Raw genomic sequence first — 12,612 nt, 5'->3', positions numbered from 1 at the left:
GGATGAAGATAGTATCTGCTTTATTATTATTTTACTTTTTCCTCTTTGGGAAACACCATTTGGATGTGATTTTCTCGCACCACCTAAAGCCTGTAAAGTACCAACTGTACCTATTGTGCATATAGTAAATTTAGCAAACATATGCATACACTAGTTTTATTTTTTTCAAAATGTATGGTACAAATTATATTTTGTGAAGAATAATAGAAGAATATTGTATAGAATATTGGATATTCTCAATCAGTGTTGTAATCGAGTCACTAAACCTCAAGTCCGAGTCCAGTCTCAAGCCCCCAGTGTTCAAGTCCAAGTCATTAAAAAAAATTTCGAGTCAAGACCGAGTCGAGCTTACTATTGATCCGAGTCGAGTCAGAGAACAAGACTCCAACCACACCATTTGACGGTGGTTGTTTTAGCGCCTTTAAAGGAGCAGTCCACCGTACTTCCATAATGAAATATGCTCTTATCTGAATTGAGACGAGCTGCTCCGTACCTCTCCGAGCTTTGTGCGACCTCCCAGTCAGTCAGACGCAGTCAGACGCGCTGTCACTCCTGTTAGCAATGTAGCTAGGCTCAGTATGGCCAATGGTATTTTTTGGGGCTGTAGTTAGATGCGATCAAACTCTTCCGCATTTTTCCTGTTTACATAGGTTTATATGACCAGCGATATGAAACAAGTTCAGTTAGACAAATTGAAACGTAGCGATTTTCTATGCTATGGAAAGTCCGCACTATAATGACAGGCGTACTAACACCTTCTGCGCGCTTCGGCAGCGCATTGATATCTGAGCTCCGTATCAATGCGCTGCTGAAGCGCGCAGAAGGTGTTAGTACGCCTGTCATTATAGTGTGGACTTTCCATAGCATAGAAAATCGCTACATTTCAATTTGTGTAACTGAACTTGTTTCATATCACTGGTCATATAAACCTATGTAAACAGGAAAAACGCGGAAGAGTTTGGTCGCATCTAACTACAGCCCCAAAAAATACCATTGGCCATACTGAGCCTAGCTACATTGCTAACAGGAGTGACAGCGCATCTGACTGCGTCTGACTGACTGGGAGGTCGCGCAAAGCTCGGAGAGGTACGGAGCAGCTCGTCTCAATTCAGATAAGAGCATATTTCATTATGGAAGTACGGTGGACTGTTCCTTTAACATTAGTTTGTTCCTGAACATGACACATGAACAGGTGAATGTGCATTCTCTTTGTCAGGGAGTGTGAAGTATTTTGTCAGAGATGGGAGACGGATGTAAGTGCAGAAGGTGTGTTTATTAATACAACTGAAGACAGGTAAACAATCCAGAACAGCAGGCAAAATCGTAAAACAGTGAAACAGGCAATAGGTTGAGTGAGGCACAAACAGGCTATTGTAAACTTGGCAGAATCAAAGACGAGAAACAGGAAATCAGGGATCAGGAATCCAAACAAGGAAATAAGGCTCGGTAATGTGTCAGCAACACAACTCAATACTTTGCAAAGTAAGTGCGTTTTCACAGTTTTTATATAGGCACACTGATTGCGCCTTAATCCTGTGCGGTTGTGAGTCGTTTACGGTGCGCGCACAAGAGTCCGCTTGGTGTGCGCGCTGTCCGGAGCGCGTCCAATAGTCTATCCGATGCACACGCCAAGGCGCACAGGTGTGACACTCTTGCACAAAATTAGTACAAAAGTAATGTAGATATAAATATCTTATGCCAAATTATTATGGCATGTTAGAAAAAATAAAGAAAAAAATCGAGTCCTCGTCTCCAATTTACAAGTCCAAATGCAGTTAATGCACGAGTCCAAGTCCGAGTCATCAGTGCTCAAGTCCAAGTCGAGTCACGAGTCCTTAAAATTAGGGCACGAGGAGTCGGACTCAAGTCCGAGTCCTGGACTTGAATACTACAAGCCTGTTCTCAATGCAAAACATTTCTAGATCCTTTATATTCTTAGCTTAACTCACTTCAATCCATATCACAGATTTTCAACAGCATTCAGCTCTAGAGACTGTATTGATTTTATTTTCTCATAGCTTGTTCTCTGCTGTTATATTAGTTTTCTCTTGATGGGTGCCAGTAATTCTGGAGTTGGTTGGACTAGTATGATTATGTAGTGTTTATTGATTGATTCTCTCTCTCTCCCTCGCTAGCTGGCGGCAGTGGAGAAAGAGAAAGCCCGCTGGGAGCGAGAAAGAAGCCAACTCAAGCAGAGCATTGAGGATAATAAGGAAAGGATGTTAAAACTGGAAAGCTATTGGATCGAGGCTCAAACGCTCTGCCACACTGTCAACGAGCACTTAAAGGAGGCTCAGAATCAGTACCAAACCTTGGAGAAGAAATACAACAAGGCCAAGAAACTGATCAAGGATTTCCAGCAGAAGTAAGATCATCAGTAGAGCTTTTACATACATATTGGGGGTTGGAGAGAAGAAACAGAAGCTAACATTTATAGTTACACACACACACATCATTACTTAATCCACTGATCCTACACCCTAGGGCTAAGAGCTGGACTTAGCATTCTGTTCATTTTTAGTGGTTAATCATTTGTTGATTAGATTTGGCTGGATTTTAAAGACTTTAGCTGGGAAAAGTTTACAAAGCTTTTTAAAACTACTTAACAGGAAAAAAACATTGCATATTTTGTAGCCATTGTAATTCAAGTAATCTCTTTCTGAGTGTGTGAAGTGTTGGATTTCACCGAGCGTGCACTGGAGGTGCTGTGTGTGTGCGTGTGTGTGTGTGTGTGTGCGTGTGTGTGTGTGTGAAGAAGAAGGCGAGAGAGAGAGAGAGATTATCTTTATGTTCATAACAGCTCCTGTATAGCCTGCCGAGCTTTAATTGCAGTTCCGCTTGGGGCGGATCAAATTTTGATGAAGGGAAATAAGAGAGTTTATTCCAGCTGTAACTTGGGGCTAGAGTGGGGACAATTTTAGGACTCCTTAGACTCATGGCACCTGATTTTGACCCTGTTCACGCTGCCAATGAACACACCATACAAGCACACACACACACACTTAGATGCCTGACCTTCTATTAAAAGTGTGCGGCTCTTTCTCAGGGAGGCGGAGTTTGCCCAGAGGGAAGAGGCAGAGAAGAAGAGACTTGAGGATGTGGAAAAGGCTCATTTAGCTGAGATCCATGGGCTGCAAGTGAGGGTAATTATACACGCGCGCGCACACACACTTTTTTTAGGGGTGTTCACAGCTGGTACAAATAGTCAAATCTGTACCCAGGGGTGATCATGGGCTTATTTTGTGGAGGAATCATCACTGAAGTTCCTTCTAAACTTGAACAATTTTGCATTTCTGTCCTGCTGTGTATCCTATTAATGCTTCTTATGAACTGTTTATTAAATTGGTGTTTCTTTATTGTTGCTCGACGCTGATCAAGACTGAATGAAGGACTCAGGGTCTGAGAAAAATGTATATTTTCCACTTTCAGGTCATAACGAGATGGTGGTGTGTTTAAATTACAGCCCTGTTGTAATGAAGATAACAGAGTAGTGTTTATTTGGGTCTGAATTTCTAGCTGTAGAACCGTGTTGACAGTCAGAATGTAAATAACAAACTATAACCAACAGAATCTCATTTGTGATAATCATACAAAACCCTTTTTCTTCTGTGCAGATTGCAGCGCTGGAGTCCGAGCTGATGCAGCTGATGAAACAAAATGGCATTCAGGTAAACAACAACAACAACAATGGCGTCAACAGCCGCACACAGCTGAGTGAGAGAGGTGCTGCACCACAGTGTCCTGAGAGACGCCTCGCTGTAGGAGGTGAGCCTCAAAACACGCAGCCTTGGCACTGTACCAGTGTGACCCAAGAATGTATTAATTATAGTAATGATTGTCTTTAAAGAAAGCAACCTTCAACCGGAGCATCTTGTACACACACAGTCTGTGTCCACTGATAAGGTGCTGGGGACTCATTTTGACCTGTTTTGTGTATTTTCCACTCCAAAATAGGCATTTTCAGGGAAAAAACAGTGACTTAATTTACATGACCACGAATTTTTGATCACTATAGTACAGTAATAGCAAAATGAAATCACTGATCTCAAGAAGGGGAAATAACTGATTTATTATGTGTAAATCATCACAAACACTGTGTCAAATAAGTGACACGTACACCTAAATAGGATTAGAGGAGGCAGGAGAATGCTGTTCATCTATCAGTATTATCAAAGTTTGACAAGGACAAATGTGAATCCCATAACCACATGGCAGCGCTGTCATTAGTCTCCATTACAACCTTCCAGCAGTAACATTAGCACCTTTATGCTACACATCAGGGCTTTTTCTCTCACTTTGACCCATGAACAGCATTTCAGAAATGAAATTGTAAAGATCTGCATGTCCCAGATTGAGCTCTGTTCTACAATGAAGTAGCCTGGCAAGCCAGACTAAATGTGAATATTTAGTCTGGCCTCGATCCGTAGACATTTCCGACGGGGGTGGGAGGAACAAACCGCTGTCTTTCAAACTGTCTCTGTGCGTATAGGCCAACGCTCTGACCAATCAGTGCAACTGTGACGTAGTCAGAGCGACAGAAAGCAGTGGGGGAGGCCTTGAAATAAATAATTTTTCAAAATGTGTATTAATTAATAAACAGGTTCTAGATATTAAGAAGTTTGGAGATAATGACCACAAGTTTGGAGTCTGTACCACATACACTCATTTTTTTTCCAAGTGTTTTTCAAGGGTTTGCTTAAACTGTTTTTGAGAGTTTTTATTTAGTGGTGTTTGGTGAAATAATTTCCCTTAAATTTAAAATAACGGGAAAATAAGAAACAATCAAAAAGTAATGTTTCAAAGCTGTTTATTAATTCTTCGTACTGCACAAACTAGCCCCTTCCTTTTGGCTACGAGCGGAGCCAGCTGGTAGATCAGACTTTTGCCATAGCCGGTCGGCAAAACAGCGAAAACGTCCTTCTTGAAAAGGAATGAGCGGAGAGCCTCTTCCTGCTCATGTTTCAATGAAAACTCCAAGTCTAATTCTTCTAAAACTGATTCCAAAGCGGAGTCAAACGTGCGCTGTTCACTAGCCGTAGCCATCTTTCCTGTTGTGCTTTCTCCAGCGTTGCGCAGCTTTGTCGTCACTCCTGCAAAAGCCCGCCCAAAGAATCCAAACAAAAACCTTGCGTTGTGATTGGCGGGCACGATTTGATGCCCGGGGTGTTTTTGTTTATATGGTGCGAGGCTAGACCCACTCGCTAGGCAAAAATATTTTTGGCCGCTAGGCGGGTGGGTCTAGTTTACTAGGCTAACAATGAAGTGAACATGTTCATTTGCGTCTCTAATATTTAAGGGCTTGACATACATTTCTGCCTTTTTGTTTTGAAAAAAATAATGTCATGATGCACTTTTTTATTTTAAATACAGGGTGTTTCAAAAAATTTGATACTATTTGAGATGTAAATATCCCAGAAACTACATACTCTAGGCAAATGAAACTGAACAGGCTTAATGTTGAGCAATATAAGATTTATTCCTCAAAATTTGAATGAGAAATTCAAAGGTATGTGGATTCCATGAACGATTTCACAAATTTTCAATATGCGCACCGCCTGACACACAGACACACGGACAGCCTTCCTCTTTGAACTTTTTGTGCCGTGTCCAAATCTGCACTGCAGTTGGTGCATTTTTAGAGAATTCTCTCATAAATGCATGCCGCACAGTCTTGTTCGACTGTGTTCGAGCGTACTCTAACACGCAAAACGCCTTTTCTTTTCCAGCGAATGGCATTTCTATTCCTAAAAAGATAAAAACATTAAACATAAAATTTTGACCTGTTTCCACACATGCTGTTAAAATTTGAGATCAATTGAACGAGAATTGGCAAAGTTATTAGACTGTGAAATTATGTCAAATTTTTTGAAACAGCCTGTACAGTGGTGCTTGAAAGTTTGTGAACCCTTTAGAATTTTCTATATTTCTGCATAAATATGACCTAAAACAACATCAGATTTTCACACAAGTCCTAAAAGTAGATAAAGAGAACCCAGTTAAACAAATGAGACAAAAATATTATACTTGCTCATTTATTTATTGAGGAAAATGATCCAATATTACATATCTGTGAGTGGCAAAAGTATGTGAACCTCTAGGATTAGCAGTTAATTTGAAGGTGAAATTAGAGTCAGGTGTTTTCAATCAATGGGATGACAATCAGGTGTGAGTGGGCACCCTGTTTTATTTAAAGAACAGGGATCTATCAAAGTCTGATCTTCACAACACGTTTGTGGAAGTGTATCATGGCACGAACAAAGGAGATTTTTGAGGACCTCAGAAAAAGTGTTGTTGATGCGCATCAGGCTGGAAAAGATTACAAAACCATCTCTAAAGAGTTTGGACTCCACCAATCCACAGTCAGACAGATTGTGTACAAATGGAGGAAATTCAAGACCATTGTTACCCTCCCCAGGAGTGGTCGACCAACAAAGATCACTCCAAGTGCAAGGCATGTAATAGTCGGTGAGGTCACAAAGGACCCCAGGGTAACTTCTAAGCAACTGAAGGCCTCTCTCACATTGGCTAATGTTAATGTTCATGAGTCCACCATCAGGAGAACACTGAACAACAATGGCATGCATGGCAGGGTTGCAAGGAGAAAACCACTGCACTCCAAAAAGAACATTGCTGCTCGTCTGCAGTTTGCTAAAGATCACATGGACAAGCCAGAAGGCTATTGGAAAAACGTTTTGTGGACGGATGAGACCAAAATAGAACTTTTTGGTTAAAATGAGAAGCGTTATGTTTGGAGAAAGGAAAACACTGCATTCCAGCATAAGAACCTTATCCCATCTGTGAAACATGGTGGTGGTAGTATCATGGTTTGGGCCTGTTTTGCTGCATCTGGGCCAGGACGGCTTGCCATCATTGATGGAACAATGAATTCTGAATTATGCCAGCGAATTTTAAAGGAAAATGTCAGGACATCTGTCCATGAACTGAATCTCAAGAGAAGGTGGGTCATGCAGCAAGACAACAACCCTAAGCACACAAGTCGTTCTACCAAAGAATGGTTAAAGAAGAATAAAGTTAATATTTTGGAATGGCCAAGTCAAAGTCCTGACCTTAATCCAATGGAAATGTTGTGGAAGGACCTGAAGCGAGCAGTTCATGTGAGGAAACCCACCAACATCCCAGAGTTGAAGCTGTTCTGTACGGAGGAATGGGCTAAAATCCCTCCAAGCCAGTGTGCAGGACTGATCAACAGTTACCGGAAACATTTAGTTGCAGTTATTGCTGCACAAGGGGGTCACACCAGATACTGAAAGCAAAGGTTCACATACTTTTGCCACTCACAGATATGTAATATTGGATCATTTTCCTCAATAAATAAATGGAATAATCGAAATGGCAAGCCACTTCAAATCCTGCCAGAATGTCCTGAATGTGCCTCAAATGAGCCGGAATGCCGTCGGAATGAAAATTCTTCATATATTCCGGGACATTCAAACTACATTCTAAGTATTCGAGCTGCATTCTCTTTGAATCTTAGACATTCGAAACATATTCGGCGGCTATTCCGGGAGCGTTCTGACTGCATTTGAGGTGAATTTGTACATCATTCGAGGCACCTTCCGACCAGACTTCGGGTGGTATTCGGGCAGAAATCGAACCGCACTCGTACGGCATTCGAAGTGCATTCTTAATATTCTTACTGCATTCTAACAGCATTCTAGGTATTCCTACTGTGTTCCAACTACATTTGAACTGCATTCGAAAGCTAATACACCCGGAATGTGCAAGAATCATTCGAGGCGGGTTCGAAGCGCATTCTAAGTATTTGAACGGCATTCTTACAAAGCTGTAAGAATGTTGGTCAGTTTGAAATTCCCGCCCGAATGTGGCATGAATTTTGAAAAATTTTTCATTCCGGCTGGTTCTGCTTGATTCCTGCTAATTCCGAATAAGTGTGACGGGGCCTTAAGAAATGATTGAAAAGAAATAAATACACAGCCAAATGTGACACCAGTTTCTGTTTTCAGCTGTGCTTTTGCCATGAAGTTGCTTTTCCCTCTGGTCTAGAGCATTTTACTCCTTGCAAATGTGTTCATTCTGAGGCTGTCAAAATAAGAGAGATAAAACCAGACAGGGCTGGAATACTGATTAAGATACGAGGTGACTGAATGAGGCGGCTTAGAAGGGACACTCAGGCTTCACTGAGACATGCTCTTTAGAAGGAGTTCTCGGTGCCCTGTCAATGAGACACTATTTCATTTCACCTTTTTTTTTTTTTTTTTTTTACGGTGAAGTCTGAAAGGAGGTAAAGCACAAAAGTCAGACCTTCTGTGTTTTCAAGTAGAATACTGTTATTATGTTGTTAATGTATGGATAATCTGTTGTGTAACTCCTGGCTCGTGTTATGTGCGTCAGAGTCAGTCGAGTGTGTAGGCAGCGACCTGGTGAAGGGTCACATGCAAATGTTTGAAGCCTCCAGAAGTGTACACAACAGCACCAGCTCTACTGAGGACGAGGACGTCCTCCAGCGGAAGGTAAGATACAACACATACATACATTGACTGTGGATAAAGAGAACTAGGACACTCAGACATAAAATGGACAACATATGGAGACTCAGCAGGATGCATTTGCAGAGAGAGAGAGAGAGAGAGAGAGATTTAAGTACACAGTAGAACAAGTAATTACAAATTTTATATTATATTTACATTACCTTTCTATTTAATGCCCACCTGCCCAGCATTTCTAACACTTATATCCTCTTTAGCATAATAATAACCATCACTATATGCTTTGAATGATCTTAACATTATGTCTTGCTGAAAGCCTCTTGCTGTGAGCTTGATCATGTACTGTAGCTAAATGACATGGCAGGTTCTTTGTCAAGACTTTATATAAGATATTAATGCTTGAGCCCCAGCGGTACTGATTTAATCTCACCTGGTGTCAGATCTTATTTTGAATTGCTGGTATAGGTTTAAGTGTTGTATAGGACCCGTCCCAAGCTATTGACCTGTATTCAAGGACATGAGGGTATAAAAGCAAGAATTTAAGACACTGTTTAAGACTTTCCCAGACGTCGTATGTTATTCATTGTGGAGATCACACCTACAAATAGTCTAATAATAATAGCCTGCAAGAGCACGTCGTTCTTCAGAGTAGTACATCAAATGAAATGTAGACTGGAGATAAAATTAGGTCATAGATCACCCTGGGTTAAATCAGTTATTTTAAGGGGCTTTGTTCCAAAGAAGTTGTTACCTTGATGCTGCTCTCTGATTAATGATCATTAAAAAAGAAAGATACTTCATTAATTTAAGCTTAATTTGATTGTCTTTTCCATCCATCATTGGCGTTAATGTTATTGCAGGCACCTTGCTGCTTTCAACAGACCAGCCATTATAATTGTATAATTGGTCCTTGCTAGTTATCTCAAGGGCTTGTGAGCCGGAGAGCAGATGATGCGAGCACTTTGCCAAAGGGGCTCATTTCGGGCACTTTTTAGAACCTGAAATTGAATTGAATTGAATTGCCTTTATTGTCATTGCAAATGTATACAACGAAATTTAAATTGCTACTTTATGGTGCAAACGTAGAAACACAGGACATTGACGGCAAAAAAACAGACAAAATGAGAATTGTGATACTAGAAATTAAATAATTTGTATAAAAATTAAGTGCAGGTGCATAGCAGCATGAATTAATTATATTCTTATTTCTGATTATTTAAACTGCAAATTGCTTTCAGGGAAAAAAAACCCAACCCAAAACTGTCTCTGAATCTGGAGGTGCGTGCTTTGACCAACCTATAACGCCTGCCAGAGGGTAACAGTTCAAAGAGGTGGGGGCTGGGGTGGATGGAGCTCTTGATGATGTTGGTAGCTCTGCTAGCGTGAGGTGGCAATGTCCTCCAGAGAGGGGAGTGGGCAGCCTGTTATTTTCTCTGCTGACCTCACCACTGTCTGGAGCACTTTCTTATCTGCAGCAGAGCAGCCTGCATACCACACCGTTATGCAGTAGGTTAGTGGGCTCTCTATGGTCACCCGGTAAAAGGCCATCAGCAGCTTCCTTTCAGTGTTGTGCCTTCTAAGAACTTTCAAGAAGTGCAGTATCTAAAATGGGAAATTAGATACTCTATGGCCTTGCAGACCTTGTGGCCGAACATGCACCATTTGGGAGAGGGATAAGGCTGTACTAAAATATATAAAACATATCTGTTTTCCTTTTCCGCTGGATAAGTGGTAGAAAATGGATGGATGGATGGATGGATGGATGGATGGATGGATGGATGTTTTCCTTTTCCATGCCTCTCTTTTTTTTTCTCTGTAGAGTTCTCACATTCTCTCCACTGTTGTACCCGAGTCGATGGCCCCCAGGGTGTCTGAGAGTGAGGGTAAGTCTTCCACGCATTCTCTAATCTTACAAAATATTCCCTCTTGAGGTGTCAGGGTACATTATCTGGCCAAAAATATGTGGACATCTGCCCCCCAGAGGCATTAACATGTCCTGCCTTTGCTCCACTATTCTGAGAAGGGTTTCCACTAGATTTTGTAGTATTGTTCTGGGGATTTGCCCATTCAGCTGAAAGAACAATAGTGTGGTCAGGCACTGATGTCAAATGAGAAGGCTTGGTTGGGCTTCTAATTCATTCCAAAGGCGTTGAGTGGAGATGAGGTCAGGGCTCAGGCCGGTTGAATTCTTCCATGTCAACCTTGGAAAACTATGTTTTTATGGATCTTGCTTTCTGCACTAGCCTGGGCCCGCCCATCCTAAGCGTGACGCAACACGAAGGCCTGTTGCGAGCTTAGTCTGGCCAGGCAAGCTATCTCCAGCTCTTCCAAGCTCCCGAAACATCGGGAACCAATCAACTTTGAGCATCTCCAATGGCCCTGGGTAGAGGCGTGTTCAAGGCACTGACGTAGTAGAACTGCGACTGGAAGCCATAGATTGTTTACAGAATCTATGCCGGAAGCGCTTCATTCACGCTTCCGCATCTATTACGCATAGATGCTGTATTGAAAGCATTCAACGGGAAGTTCTCATTGAAAACGGAGCAAAGAGCAGCCCTGGAGGTATTTATTGAAAGGAAGGACGTTTTCGCCTTGCTCCCGACCGGCTTCGGTAAGAGTTTAATCTACCAGTTAGCCCCGTCGCGTCGCATACGTCAGAGGAAAGAGTGATGTGATTGGTTTAAGCTTCGTCAAGCCTTTTCTGGCTTCGACCAGTAGCAAACTGAGGCATTTCAGGGAGGCGGGTCAACCACGGGCTCTGGGAAACGGTTGGGCTTAATATCTTGGCCAGACCAATAGCTCGGAGAGCTTTGAAGTCGCGTTAGCCAGGCTATTTCTGCACAGGGCTATTGTCATGCTGAAAAATGTTTGGGCCTTTTAGTTCCCTTGACTTCATCCATCCATCCATCCATCCATCCATCCATCCATCCATCCATCCATCCATACCATATATCCATCAGGGTTGCACTGGAGCTGGTGTCTATTCCAGCTGATATTGGGTGAGAGGTGGGGTACACCCTGGGCAGACTGCCAGGCTATCACAGGGCTAACACGGACATAAGCGATTATTCGCATTCATACCTATGGGCAATTTAGAGTAGCCAGTTGACCTAATCAACATGTCTTTGGACTGTGGGAGGAAACTGAAGCACACAGAGGAAACTCATGCAGGCACAGGGAGAACATGCAAACTCAGGGGCCTTCTGTGCAGTCAGCCACGAGGTTTGAACCCAGAACTTTCTTGTTCTGAGGTGACAATGCACCACTGTGCCGCGCCCTTCACTTCAGTGACGGGAAATCTTAGTGCTACAGCATGCAAAGACGTTCTAGCCAATTGTGTGCCTCCAACATTGTAGCAGCAATTTGAGGAAGGCCTACATATAGGCTTGATGGTCAGGTGTCCACATTATGTTTGGCTTTAAAGTGGAAATAACATGATTACAGCCTTAGAATGAGTGCTAAAGTGTAAAGTTTGAATTTTGGGCTGTCAACAGGTCCTCCAGTGGTGTCAAGCTTTTCCCAAGGTCAAGATATAAAATGCAGCAAGAAGCTTGTGGACCGGGGGTAAGATGAATAGAATTATGATGATGCATTGTGGAGAATTTCAAGACATATTAATGACCAATCCAACAGGATTATGATTTTATATGTATTATGAGTTGAAGGCAGTATTAATGTTTATGGGGTTGGGAAATATGCCGTATGGCCTAAGCAAACATCCCAAGAGACCACTACCATCTTCATCTTCAGAAAGACAGAAATACATTCAAATGTGAATAGAATGAAATCTTCTGAACCAGACATAATTGTGTATTCTTCTGTAACCTCTTTTCTGCCGTCAAGCTCCACAGACCCATCAGTAGAGAAGCACACAAGCAAGGTATGGCTTTTCATCAATCCCTATCTTATCTGAAAATGAGAAACTTTGTTTTACATGTTGTTTGTTAGTAATGAGGTTGGCTGTTTATTCGAGCTGTGTTTTCTGATAACATTTCTTTGGTTTGCAGCAGAAATATTTTTCATGGCCACACTTCGGCTCCTACTCATATAACTTGGTACTCTATCTGTGGTAAACCCAGAAATATGCTCATAAAATTGAAACCATTTGTTCCAGTGTAATGCAAATATTTGAAATCAGCTCTCT

At 41.9% G+C, this 12,612-nt stretch overlaps 1 protein-coding gene across 1 annotated transcript in view; it reads left to right on the top strand.

The window, feature by feature from the left end:
• ppp1r9a (protein phosphatase 1, regulatory subunit 9A) overlaps positions 1-12,612 on the top strand; it is a 117,228-nt gene that overhangs the window by 92,512 nt on the left and 12,104 nt on the right. Inside the window, 7 exon segments of the mRNA XM_060942748.1 lie at positions 2,136-2,365; positions 3,047-3,143; positions 3,615-3,765; positions 8,374-8,492; positions 10,288-10,351; positions 11,963-12,032; positions 12,312-12,348. Of these exon segments, the coding sequence (XP_060798731.1) occupies positions 2,136-2,365; positions 3,047-3,143; positions 3,615-3,765; positions 8,374-8,492; positions 10,288-10,351; positions 11,963-12,032; positions 12,312-12,348 (768 nt within the window).

The sequence above is a fragment of the Neoarius graeffei genome, chromosome 16, assembly GCF_027579695.1.
Source record: "Neoarius graeffei isolate fNeoGra1 chromosome 16, fNeoGra1.pri, whole genome shotgun sequence".
In the NCBI taxonomy this organism is placed as follows: Eukaryota; Metazoa; Chordata; class Actinopteri; order Siluriformes; family Ariidae; genus Neoarius; species Neoarius graeffei.
This window is presented reverse-complemented; position numbering and strand designations above follow the sequence as displayed.